The sequence below is a fragment of the Trichosurus vulpecula genome, chromosome 3, assembly GCF_011100635.1.
Source record: "Trichosurus vulpecula isolate mTriVul1 chromosome 3, mTriVul1.pri, whole genome shotgun sequence".
Taxonomy (NCBI): Eukaryota; Metazoa; Chordata; class Mammalia; order Diprotodontia; family Phalangeridae; genus Trichosurus; species Trichosurus vulpecula.
Genome location: NC_050575.1, coordinates 340,575,200 through 340,588,838, shown reverse-complemented (window position 1 = coordinate 340,588,838; position 13,639 = coordinate 340,575,200). Strand labels below are relative to the sequence as shown.

The 13,639-nt window shown below is 36.2% G+C and overlaps 2 protein-coding genes across 9 annotated transcripts in view; one reads left to right on the top strand and one right to left on the bottom strand.

Moving 5' to 3' along the window:
- Positions 1-13,639, bottom strand: part of NRXN1 (neurexin 1) — a 1,448,730-nt gene that overhangs the window by 1,121,410 nt on the left and 313,681 nt on the right. The window lies entirely within an intron of this gene.
- Positions 9,358-9,651, top strand: LOC118841291 (60S ribosomal protein L37-like). Its single transcript, XM_036748659.1, has one exon. It carries the CDS (start codon positions 9,358-9,360, stop codon positions 9,649-9,651), a length of 294 nt encoding a protein of 97 aa, XP_036604554.1.

The following is a 13,639-nucleotide window of genomic DNA, read 5'->3' as shown; positions in this document are numbered from 1 at the left end:
GACTTACCCGGGGTCACACAACTAGTAAGTATCTGAGGTAAGATTGAACTCAGGTCTTCCTGACTTCAGGCCCAGAGCTCTATACACTCCACCACCTACCTGCCCTCTCACATAATTAGCAAAAACAATTTTCAGCAGCCTTAGTTAAGCTTGGATTATTCTGGAAGCAAGTAAAAAATGAATTCTTCTCAAATTGGCAAACAGACTCAAATGGGGATGAATCAACCCATCACCCCCTTTAAAGTGGAATTTCACATTCCTGATATAGTAGCTGGGATTCAAATAGACTGCCATTCCTTTGATGCAGGCATTCTGTCTGTATGTCCTATTTAACATAGTAGACCTGGTTGTCTTTACAGTATACATTTTGCCTATGACTGAACGTAGTTGTCATGGATACACGACAGGTTGGGTCTTGGCTTACTAAAATGAGTAATCACAGGTTCTAGGAGTTAACATAATAGCATCAACTGAAAGAATTTCACACTTATGTAGCCACTGTGTTTCTGTGAACAGAGCTGTTTTTCCCCTCTGCATAAAGTACACAGATGTATGAGGAAATAGCAATTTCAATAATAAACTCTGGTAGATGTGATCAAATTAAACTAATAAACTGCTGAACTTTTATTCCCAGTGACTAGACTCTCAAGATTTGGAACATGAAGGTAAAAAGACTTGAGTAAAGAGCAATAAGGAGTCACTTACAATAGGTTTTAAGAGCAATCTAGGAAAGATGGTTTCACATCCAAATACTAACAACTCCACAAAAACATTGTTCTCTCTCATAATTGTTTTATTTGCTTATTAAATACATGACTGCAGCCATGTGAGTGGTCTTAAACTCAGAATAAAAAAATGGAGTTTATAAGAATCTCAGAAAACATTTAATTTTAAATCCAGCCTCCTCAATTTACAAATGAATACGCTAAAGACCCAAAATGTGAAATGACACAGTCCTATGCTTAATCAGCAAAAGAGCAGGGGTTGGAACCAAGATTCCAGTGAGTTATACTTTCCACTAAAATATATGCTGTATACACATGCACACATGGAATACATGCATATAATCTAACATGTGTATAGACATACACTATATATATGCATATATATATATATATACATATACATATACATATGCATGCACACATATGCATGGAACAGCTAAGTTGCACAGCAGATAGAGTGCTGGGCCTCAAGTCAGGAAAATTCATCTTCTTGAGTTCAAATCTGGCCTTAGACACTTCTCAGCTCTTTGACCCTGGGCAAGCAACTTAATCCTGTTTGCCTCAGTTCCTTATCTGTAAAATGGGCTGGAGAATTAAATAGCAAATCACCCCAATATCTTTGCCAAGAAAACCCTAAATGTCATGAAGAATTAGACATGACTGAAATGACTGAACAACAATAACAAATATACATGCATGTGTACAGTATATATCACATATACATGTTCTAGATATACATGTTTATCACAACACACATATGATCTATCACAGCAAATACATTTACCTAAATGTGAGCTATTTGTTGTTCAGTTGTGTCTGATTCTTTGTGACCCCATTTGGGGTTTTCTTGGCAAAGATCCTGGATATTTTGCCATTTCCTTCTCCAGCTCATTTTACAGATGAGGAAACTGAGGCAGAGTTAAGTGACTTGCCCAGGGTCACACAGCTAGTAAGTAAGTGTCTGAGGCCAGACTGGAACTCAGAGGGATGAGTCTTCCTGACTTCCTGACACTCTTTCCACTGAGCCACCTAGCTGCTCAGATATAACCTGTAAGTTCTTTATTTCTTTTCTTTAATAACATAAGATGAGACACCTAAAGAAACAAGTGACTCTAAAAATTCTGAAGAGACTTTAACAAATATACCAAAACCAATCAGATAAGCACAAAAATATTTGAAACTAAAAATTAATGTTTTATAATTGAAAGGGCAATGTATAAATATCAGGAAGATGAAATTCTAATCCCAACTATGCAACTAAGAAGCTTGGTGATCATAACAAGTCATTTGCTTCTGATGGGCCTCAGCATTACCTTATTTATTAAATGAGGGTTGGATCTGTCTTACCCTGTCCCTGTGGGACTTTTCAGTGACAGGATTCCAAGAGTTTCTACAAAGTTTTCATTGATCCCACACACATTGAACAAAACTATTCCCCTTCTCTGACCAATTCAACTGAATTCAACATACATTTATTAAATGTTGATTATACAGTATCTGATGGGGACGAAAAGGTAAATGAGACCATCCTTTCCTTCAAGTCACTTGCCATCTAGTAGAGAAAGGCAGAACCATAATTAAGGCAAGGCAACTAGGGCTTTGTACCACATTTAGAGGGCAGTGCCAGTAGCCTTTGTACCCTTTCCAATGTTAAAAATAACTGTATGTAGCATCAAATTATCAAGAAAAACCATAGGAAAATTCTCAGAGCCAAGATGGTGGAATAAACAGCAAATTGCCATAACTCTCCTGTATTCACCTCCAATCAATCATAAAATAGGGCATCAAAACAAATCCTGGAACAGGAGAACCCTCAAAAATGGGGTGAAACAAACTTTTAGCAAAAGAAACTTGGAAGATCAGCAAGAAAGGTCTATCTCAGTTAGGCAAATGCAAATGCAACCCAGGACTGTAAGCATCCCAGCAAGCCAGCATCAAGCCCCATCTTAGCAAACCAGTAGAAGATCCTGAGCCCCAGTGTAATGGAGCAGGGCCTACCACATGGCTCAGCAAAGCAGGGCAGACTCCAGCTCCAAGAACCACCATGTGCTTTGGCATAGCCCCAGGCAAACAGGACATCTCCAGAGGCCAGACCAAAACATGCTTCAATGTAGTGCCAAGGAAATGCAGAAACACCCCACTGGCCTCAACACACACCAGACACCAGCACCAGGACCACAGCTGAGCATCAGCTTAGTAAGTAGCCAGAGACCTACAGCCTCCAACAGCATTAACTACCCACCCCCACCCCATCCCTTCAGCACAGCACCAGACATAAGTGTCCCTCATGGGCCTCAGGGCAACATCAGTGCAAAACCAGGTAAACAGGCAGGGCCTGCAGCCCCTGGTACAAGAAGCCTGAGACAGTGCCCCTTCCACCCTACGAGCAAAGCTAAAATTTAAAAGTAATGAAAATGGCCAAAAAAGATGAGAAAAAAATGACAAAAAAAATCTGATGATAGAAATATGGTGACAGGGAAGATAAGGATGCAAACTCAGAAGAGGAAAGCAATGTCAAAATGCCTATGGGCAAAACCCTAAAGAAAAATGGGAAGACACTTCAAGCCCAGAAAGAACTCATGGAAGAGCGCAAAAAAGGAGATTAAAAATTATACAAGAGAGGTACAAGAAAAAATGGGAAAAGAAATGAAAGTGATGCAAAAGAATTATGAAAAAGAGTCAACAGCTTGCAAAACTGCTTAAAAAGTAGAATTGGCCAAATGGAAGATGAGGCACAAAAATCCACTGAAGAAAACAACTCTTTAAAGAGTGTAATTGGCCAAATGTAAAAGAAAGCACAAAAGCTAATTGAAGAAAACACCACAAAAGTTAGAATTGGGTAAATGGAAGCTAATGATTCTATAAGACAGGGCTCCCCAAAATTTGGCCCACTGGGGGAATGTCCACAGTGTGATTTATGCAGTCAGCCTGCAACCATAGAAATTTACATAAATGCTTTAGTAAACAAAGCTGAGCTACCAGAGAGCTCTCACTAAAATGGCAAACTAAAATACATTGTCTGTTGTTTCAATAAAAACCTAAGGTTGGACAGCCCTGCTATAAGGCATCAAGAATCAATCAAACAAATCCAAAAGAATGAAAAAAAATGGAAGAAAATATGAAATACCTCATTGGAAACAACTGACCTGGAAAATAGATCCAGGAGAGATAATGTCAGAATCACTGGACTGCCTGAAGTCCGTAATCAGAAGCAAGACCAGGATAGCATCATTCAAGAAATTATCAAGGAAAATGGCCCTGATATTCTGGAACCAGAAAGCAAAATAGGTATTGAAAAAATCCACTGATCACCTCTGCAAAGAGATCTCAAAATAAAAACTCCAGAGTACATGATAGCCAGAAAGAAACAATTCAGATATTGGAGAACCACAATCAGGATTATATAGGATTTAACAGCTGTAGCATTAAAGGATCAGAGGTCATGGAAAATGATATTTCAGAAGGCAAAGAAGCTAGGAGTACAACCAAGAGTCACACAGCCAGTGAAATTAAGCATAACACTTTGAGGGAAAAATGGTTATTCAGTGAAATAGAAGGATTCCAAGCTTTTATAAGGAGAAGACCAGAATTGAAAAAAAGCACTTGATCTCCAATATCAAGACCCAAGAGAAGCCTAAAAAGGTAAAAGAAAATATAAGGGATTCAATGGAGCTAAACTGTTTACATCCCTACCTGGCAATATTTGTAATTCTTAAAAATTATACCACTAATAGTAGAGCTAGAAGTAATATACATAGACAGAGGGTATGGGGTATAAGGTGAATTTGAGGGAATGAAATAAAAAATAATTAAGGAATGAGAAAGAGGAGTACGCTGGGGGGGAGAAGGGAGAGGTGGAATGAGGTAAATTATTTCACATGAAGGGGGGCAAAAAACCTGTTACAATGGAGGGGAAGATGGGGGGATGTGATGGGCATTGCTTGAACCTTACTCTCATCAGTATTGTCTCAAAGAGGGAATAATATATACAATCACTTGAACATAGAAGTTTATCTTACCAGACAGGAAAGTAGGAGGGGAGGAGGTTGAATAAAGGTAGAGAGAACTGACAAAAGAAAGGGCAGATTGGGGGAGGCAGTAGGAAAAAGCAAAACACTGGTGAGGAGGGAAGAGGTGAAAAGAGAGCAAGGACAAACAGGAGGAAAAATAGGATGGAGGGAAATACAGAGCTAGTAATTATAACTATGAATGTCAGTGGGATAAACTCTCCCATAAAAAAGAAATGGATAGCAGAGTGGGTCAAAAACCTGAATCCTGCAATACGTTTTTTATAAGAAACATACTTGAAGCAGAGAGACATACAGAGAGTAAAGGTAAGAGGCTGGAGCAGAAACTATTATGCTTCAGCAGAAGTAAAAAAAATCAGGGTAGCAATCTTGATCTCAAACAAAGCAAAAGCAAAAACAGACATAATTAAAAGAGATAAGGAAGAAAACAACATCTTGCTAAAAAGGTACCATAGGCAATTAAGTAGTACCAAGACTAAACATATATGTACCAAGTGGTATAGCATCCAAATTCTTAAAGGGGAAGGTAAGTGAGTTAAAGGTTCATGACCAAATAAGAGACAGAGAGCAGTACAAAAGGAAAAATAATTGATTTTGATTATATTAAATTGAAAATATTTTGAACAAACAAAACCAATGCAACCAAGATTAGAAGGAAAGCAGAAAACTGGAAAACACTCTTTACAGCAAATGTCTCCATTAAAGGCCTCATTTCTCAAAAAAATAGGGAACTGAGTCAAATTCATAAGAAAACAAGCCATTTCCCAATTGATAAACTGTCAAAAATACCAATAGGCAGTTTTTAGATGAAGAAATCAAAGCTATTTATAGGCATATGAATACGTGTTCTAAATCAACATTGATTAGAGAAATGCAAATTAAAACAACTACAAGGTACTACCTCACACCTATCAGACTGGCTAATTTGACAAAAAAAGAAAATGATAAACATTGGAGAGGTTGTGGGAAAAATAGGTACACAAATGCACTGTTGGTGGAGTTCTGAACTGATCCAACCATTCTGGAGAGAAATTTGGAATTATGTCCAAAAAGCAGCCAAACTGTGATCCAATAATACCTCCACTAGGTCTGTATTCCAAAGAGATCATAAAAGGGAAAAAGATGTACATGTTCAAAAATATTTTTAGCAGCCCTTTTCATGGTGGCAAAACATTGGAAATTGTGGAGATGTCCATTAACTGGATAATGGCTAAACAAGTTGTGGTATATGAATGTAATAGAATTCTACTGTGCAATGAGAAATGAAAAGGCAGATTTGAGAAAAACTTGTATGAACTGATGCAAAATCAACTGAGCATAAGCAGGAAAACATTCTATGTAGCATCAGGAATATTGTGTAATGATCAACTATGAATGACTTAGCTCTTTTCAGCAACACAATGGTCCAAGACAAATACAAAGGACTCATGAAGGAAAATACTATACACATCCAGATAAAGAACTGATGAATTCTGAATGCAGATCAAAGTATATTTTTCACTTACTTTGTTCTCTTTGGTATTTTTTTCTTTTGAACTCTTTCTTCTTTCACAACTATGACTAATATGAAAATATGTTTTACGTAATAATGCATATATAACCTATACCAAATTGCCTACAATTCTAGGAAGAGCAGAGGGGAGAGAGGGAAGAAGAAAAAAATTGGAACTTAAGATCTTGTAAAAATGAATGCTAAAAATTGTTTTGACATGTAATAGAGAAAAAAATACTATTTTAAATAAATAAATAAAATTTTAAAAAATAAAGTGTAAAAAAATACCAACCAAACAAACCCTGGCAAGAGCTATATGAACTCATACAAAGTAAGAAAAACCAGAAGATCATCATGCATGGTAACAGCAATGTTGTCATGATAATCAGATATGAAAGATTTGGCTATTCTGATCAATACAATTATGCAAGACAATTCCAAAGGGCTCATGATAAAAGAATGTTATCTTCCTCCAAAGAGAGAACCAATGAATTCTGAATGCAAATTGAAATATAATTTTCTCACTTTATTTTATTTTTATGATATGGCCAATATGGGAATATATTTTGCATGACTTTATTGCATAATTGATATCATTTTGTTAGCCTTCTCAGTAAATGGGTAGGTGTGGGAGGGAGGAAGAAAGAGAATTTGGAATTCAAAATTTTAAAAGAATATTAAAAATAATGATTTTTTAAAAGAAAAAAATGAAAAACAATATTTGAAAAAGTAAGCCTGAGCTCACTCCATTTGAGTTCCTCCCTGTGCTGGCTCCACCCTCAACCCTCTTTTTCTAGGAACTGCCTTACTTTGTACCCCTGGGTATCCATGTACAGTGTCTCTCCTACCATGAAGCTTTGTATCCTATGATCACTGGTATTTATCCATTCAGGCTACACTCTATTTAATTCAAGGTGTTTTAAGAAACTGAATTTAAGAGTGGCTTTCAAGCTGTTTGACTTGGGTACTAGAATTACTAGCTATGACTTTGAGAGGAAAAAGCCTAAAGTTCTGAATGATAATTAGTGACATTTCTATCAAATAGACTCCACCTCCTTTTTTAGTTAATTTACTTATTTTTAGTTTTCAAAATTCACTTCTAGAAGTTTAAAATTTTCTCCCTCTCCCTTCCCCCTCTCTCCCCCAAATGGCCTGCAATCTAATATAAGCTCTACATATACATTTCTATTGAACATATTTTCACATTAGTCATGTTGTATAGAAGAACTATAATGAATGGGAGAAACCATGAGAAAGAAAAAAAGTAAACAAACAAAAAGAAAATAGTCTGTTTCACTCTGCATTTAGATTCCATGGTTCTTTCTCTGGATGTGGATGGCATTTTCCATCATGAGTGCTTTGGAATTGTTTTAGGTCTTTGCATTGCTGAGAAGGGCTAAGTCTATCAAAATCAGTCATTGCACACTGGCTTTTACTATGTACAATGTTCTTCTGGTTCTGCTCACTTCACTCTGCATCAGTTCATATAAGTCTTTCCAGGTTTTTTTCTGAAGTCCACCTGTTGATCATTTCTTATAGCACAATAGTATTCCATTACATTCATAAACCACAACTTGTTCAGCCATTCCCCAATTGATGGGCATTCCCTCAATCTCCAGTTCTTGGCCACCACAAAAAGAGCTGCTGTAAATATTTTTGTACATATAGGTCCTTTTCATAGACCACATCTTCTTAAGAAATCAGGAGAAAAAAATCATCTGCTAAAAGTGGGAAGGAAAATTTGGGAGTAAAGAAGGAAAAATAATCTAGTTTTAAAAGATATAAACAAAAGCATGGTGCATTAAACAGAGGGAGGTAGCTTATTCAATGGATGATAAAATCAGAGCTCCAAAAGATGTCATCAAGTTATAATGATTGGGCAAATCTAATAAGATGACATTTAAATGACAAATGCAAAGACCTGCAGGTAGGTTAAAAATCAAAAACATAAATGCAGGTTAGAGAGACTGTGAGATAGTGGTCTGTATATATTTATAAAAAAAGACAAGAGTTTAAGCTGACTATTGACCCAGTAGGAGGAAAATACTATGAGGTTTCTGCCTAAAAAGGTAATTTGGTCTTAGGCTTTGTAAATAGAAATATAGTGCCCAGATCAAGTGAAGTAATAATACCATCCATTATACTCTGCACTTCTCAAATCACACTTGAAGTATTGGGATTAAATCTGGGTCCCACTTTGGGGCATTGTTAAACTGGGACATATCCATGGGAGGGCAACAAGCATAGTAAGGGAACTTGAAATCATCTAATATGAGGAATAGCAGAAGGAAATGAAAATGTTATACTTAGTAACAATGAGTAGAAGTTCCAAAGAGGTTGGTTTTTGATTGATATTTTTAATAATTTCCTAACACTTAGAGGTGTCCAAAAGTAGAAGGAGGGAGTGAGTTCCTTGCAAATGGAGGTGGTAAAACAGGCAAAATGACTCATACTTTTCCAATATGTTGTGGATTCAGGAATCAGAGTCTGGAGACATTAACCATAAAAATGATTTTTCAACTCTAAGTTGAGTTTTCCCTTTTGGTTATTAGAATTTAGTAGCAAAGGGAGAAGAATAAGGAATGTGTTTTAAAAACTGAATTTAAGAGTGGCTTTCAAGCTCTTTGACCTGGTTACTAGAATTACTAGCCATGACTTTAAGAGGAGAAAGCCTAAAATTTAGAATTACAAATACAGACTTTTCTATCAGATAGATTCCATCTTCTTAAGAAATCAGTAGAAAAAAAATTCTGCAAATTTAATGGCATAGGGAACTCCTGGTTTGTTCCTTCTTTGCCATTAAAGTTTAAAGTCTTAAAATATTTCCCAGAGTACTGAGAATTCAAGTGACTTTCTCAGGGTCACCCAGCCAGTACGTGAGAAAGGCATGATTTGAGCTATATGGTCTTCCCAATTCCAAGGCCAGCTTTCTATCCACTATGACAGAAACAAGCAAGTAGTGATGTAAAGCAGTATATTATATAACAAAATGGGAAATACGAAGAGAAAGTGCTAGGGCTTCAGAAATAGGGGAGACTGCTATGAGCTGAAGTAGTTGGACTAGACATTGAAAAAATGTGTACAGCTCTTTGGTCCTGGCAACTGGAGGAAGATGACGAAGGGGATATCTTCATTTGGTAAGCACCAGAGCAAGATGCACACTTTGTGCCACCTTTGTGGTTCTAAGGCATACCATCTTCAGAAGTCAACATGTGGCAAATGTGGATATCCTGCTAAATGCAAGAGAAAGTATAATTGGAAAGCAAAAGCTAAGCGGCGCAACACCACTGGTACTGGTCGGATGAGGCACCTAAAAATTGTCTATTGCCTATTCAGGAATGGATTCCGTGAAGGAACAACACCCAAATCTAAGAAAGCAGCTGTTGCAGGATCTAGTTCATATTAAGGACTCAACTGTTAAAATAAATGTCCTGAATGAAAAATGTAAAAAAAAAAATGTACAAATAACTCATGTTTATTTAATACCTAAAGATATTATATTCCAGAACAATAAAACACTGGCTTTGGAGTCAAAAGACTTAGATTCAAATCATTTTCTGTCCCTCACTATCTGAATGACTCTGGTCAATTCACATGGAAGTTTTAGAATAGATGGCTTTTGTGTCTTTATGTTCTAAATTGACGATCTGACAACGATTTGAAAAGTGTTGCCCATATATTGTTCCATTTAATGCTCAACCACCTGGAGAAGTAGTTGTTATTATGCCCATTTTGGGGAAGACAGGCATGGAGAGCTTAATGACTTGATTATAATCCCCCTGCAAATAAATATTTGAGACAAAGTCTAATCAAGCTCCTTCAGACTCCAAGTCTAGAATTCCAGCTACTGTGCCAAAATGTCTATCAAGAGATGGGACTTAAGCTTGATCTTGAGGGCTAGGTAGATTGTATATAGATCGAAGAGAGAGAAAAAAAAAGTGTTTACAATGTAATCCCGTGCAGAACTTCATTTGTGTGTATGGTCATTATTTTATGGGAAATATGTGTTCTGCATCTTGAGTAGATATGTAATATTATGCTAGAACATATAAACTATATTTCATGCTTTAGTAGGATTTCTCTTTTCTCCATAGCCTACTGATTGCATCCCACTGTCAAATTAACCAAACAACAATACAAATCAACCTTCATACTCTTACCATGCTTTGTTCAGTCCTCTATACTTTCTTCATTTACCCCTTTATTTGTTCAATCAAGTGGTAGGTACCCTTTGTGACAAATACTAATCATATGTAAATGATCTTATTTGGTAACTTAATAAAAACATATGGGCTACGCTGAAAATTACATTACATCTAAATAGATACTCATTTACATGATGGTTTGTATTTCATCAAGCATGGTAAGTAGATGCCTATGGAAAAAAAAAAAGTGGTAACAGTAAGTAGAATTACTGACCTTGAATACATGGGCTTAAATTCCCAGCCAATCACTAGCTGTGTGGCCTGGGACTAGCCACTCAACTCCTCTCAGTTTAAGTTTCCTAGTCTGTAAAATATGAATAATGATATCTAGCTAGCCTGCCCCCTTCACTAGGGTGTTATGGAGGTCAAATGAGATAGTGCATATATAGTATTTTTCAAACCTTCCTAAAATTATAGTTTCATATGCCTGCCACATAGGAAGCACTTAAATCCTCTGTGTGCAATTGTGTTTGTAAGGTGTTTTGCAAACTTTTAAATGCTATATACACAAATATGTTTATGTGTGCATACACATGCATACACATATATACAGACACATACATACATATGTACATGCATACATATACATACATGCCGCTATTATGGAAAGCCACACTTAAATGGCCTTAACATCTCCTAAATATCTGAAGTAACCTGAAATTAGACAAGATATTTTCTTTAATGGATCAATGTTTATTCAGTTGATATTTATGAAATTTCTCAACCCCATCTCCCAAAACACTGTAGATTTTAATGCTGAAAATGCACATTAAAAATTCAAAAATATCTAATCAAACATTAGTAAAAATAATATTCCTAATGAATCAGACCTTCCCTTGTGTGGTTTCCAGGTCATTTCATAGCATAGCTGAGTTCTGTTGCCATTTTTATCATTCTTAGGTACTGCCATCATTTTGATCAGAACCATGATTTCTTAAGATGTGAATAACAGGAGGAAGGATGCGAGAGTATAAAAAGCTCCCCCAGCTGCAAGTCTTCATCATGCGTGCCTCACACAATGCATCATTTACCATCTCTGTGAAGTTGATATTGTTTGACATTTAAAAAAATATGGCTCTATGAGTACTGGACATTCTTTTCAACAAACCAATTTTTTCCCTCTCATTTCACTGTTATATTTCTGATCTTTCTTTTTCTCACCAATTTTGGCTTGCCTCTCCTCTTACTCAGTGTTTTCCAGGCCATCCTTTCTGAGCCTCAGCTAACTGGCTTAATGCCCTCATTTGGAACTTGAGATAAAGACCTTATTTTAAGAGCTGCCGTTATCTGCACAAAGGCTCATTTTCCTCAGTGGTTGGAGAGTGAGATCTCCCTAATTAAATAGTCTCATAGAATCTCAGAGCTGGAAGGGATAACACAGACCCCACAGTCTAAATTGTTTCCAAATAGGATGTCTTCTACAACTGCCTCAATAAGTGTTCATTCCATGCTCATTTGAAGACGTCCAGTGATAGGGAACTCTACTTTTGATGTGGCCTATTCAATTTTGAACAACTTAATTATTGTGCTTTTTTTAACATTCAGAACTGAAACCTGTCTTTCTGCCATTGTCTCCCTTTCCCTTTTCCCCATTCCCCTCTTCTTTTTAATATTCTCCTTCTTTTTCTTTTTTTCTTTTCATTCCATTCATGGTAGAGCATAAAGAGCAATGGATTTAGGCAGAGGATCAAATCTCACCTCTCTTATTTTCTTTTTAATATATATTTTTAAAGTTTTCATTTTTTATTCTGAACTTAGCTAACATGAATAATTCAATATACAAAAAATAAAGAGAAAATTTTTTATGAAATAATAAATTTCTACTATATATAGTTTGTTTTTATAAAAATATATAATAAATTAAATGTAACAGTAACAAAACTGTTCTTGTCAGTGTCCTCTTCTAAAATTTCTTCTCTTCTTTTCTATTTTTATAAATGTCTCATTGACATCATTTTCCCTCTTTTTTGCATCATTACCAGTATCCACCAACTCCCCCCACCCTATATTTTTACCCAAAACATAAGGCTTCACTTCTAACAAATAAATATAGCCAAGTAAAATGAATCAATACATTGTCTATGTCTGAAAGTAGACGTCTCCTTCTGCAACTTCAGTACATCACATCTCTGTTAAAAGGTGGGAAGCAGACTTCCTTATCAGTCTTCTGAAGCCATGATTAGTCACTGCAGCAACATAAGTTTTGATCAGTCTTTCAAAGGCACTATTTATCAATGTGACTTTGCTTGTTTTCTCTGATCCTCAATTGCCTTCTATATAAAATGAGGGGATTGGACTTCATGGTTTCCAACAAGCCTCAGTTTCCTTGTACGTGAAGTGAAGATAAAGACAAATGTACTGATTCCTTGGTTGTGAGGAAAGCACTGTATAGATCTCATAGCACTATATAAATGTGAAACTATTATTTTAAAGTTCTATCATCCATGTACTATAAAGTTGAAACTATCACATGACCTTGGCCTACATGCAAAAGGGGAGGATTTCGGAGAGAGGATAAGTGCTACCAAGGTCAGTCACTAAGCATTAAGAAGCCACTGAGACAGAGGAGTAATATGACTAGATTCATGTGATTTAGATTTATACAAGGTGTCCTCAAAGTCTGGACACATAGGTAAAAATGCATATTTTGAAATCTTTGGAATATTAACAGACCTTGGCCCCTTGACTTCTTTTTCTGGGGTATGCTAAAGGAGGTGTGCTCAATGAAAATCACAGATGCAACACATGGTTGAACATATAAAGAGTGGATGTGCTAAAATTGATGGCAATGTGCAGTTATTGCATTGATTTCACATGAATCTTGCATCACAAATGATGGAAATTATATTGAAGATGTTATTTGTCAATATGCCAATTAAATAAAATATTGTTGAAAATTTCATTCATTTCATTTCTTGAAAATATGCATTTTTGCCTGTGTGTCCAGACTTTAGGAACACCTTGTATATTAAGAGAGCTTGTTCTAGTAGTGACAAAGAATGGCTATGTCTGCTATTTAAATGGTCTAAAAAGCAGGTAATGAGGGCCTAAAGTAATCAGTCAGTATGTATTTATTAAGCAGCTACTATGTGCCCAAGCACTGGGCAAGGTGCTAGGGAAAAAAGGAAAAAAGCAGTCTCTGCTGGTGAGGAGCTTCTCACCATTGAAAGGAGGCTGGGGGCAGAGGGA

Bases quoted from the DNA above. Each gene is read 5' to 3' on its own strand.
- LOC118841291 (XM_036748659.1), top strand. From the start codon at position 9,358: ATGACGAAGGGGATATCTTCATTTGGTAAGCACCAGAGCAAGATGCAC.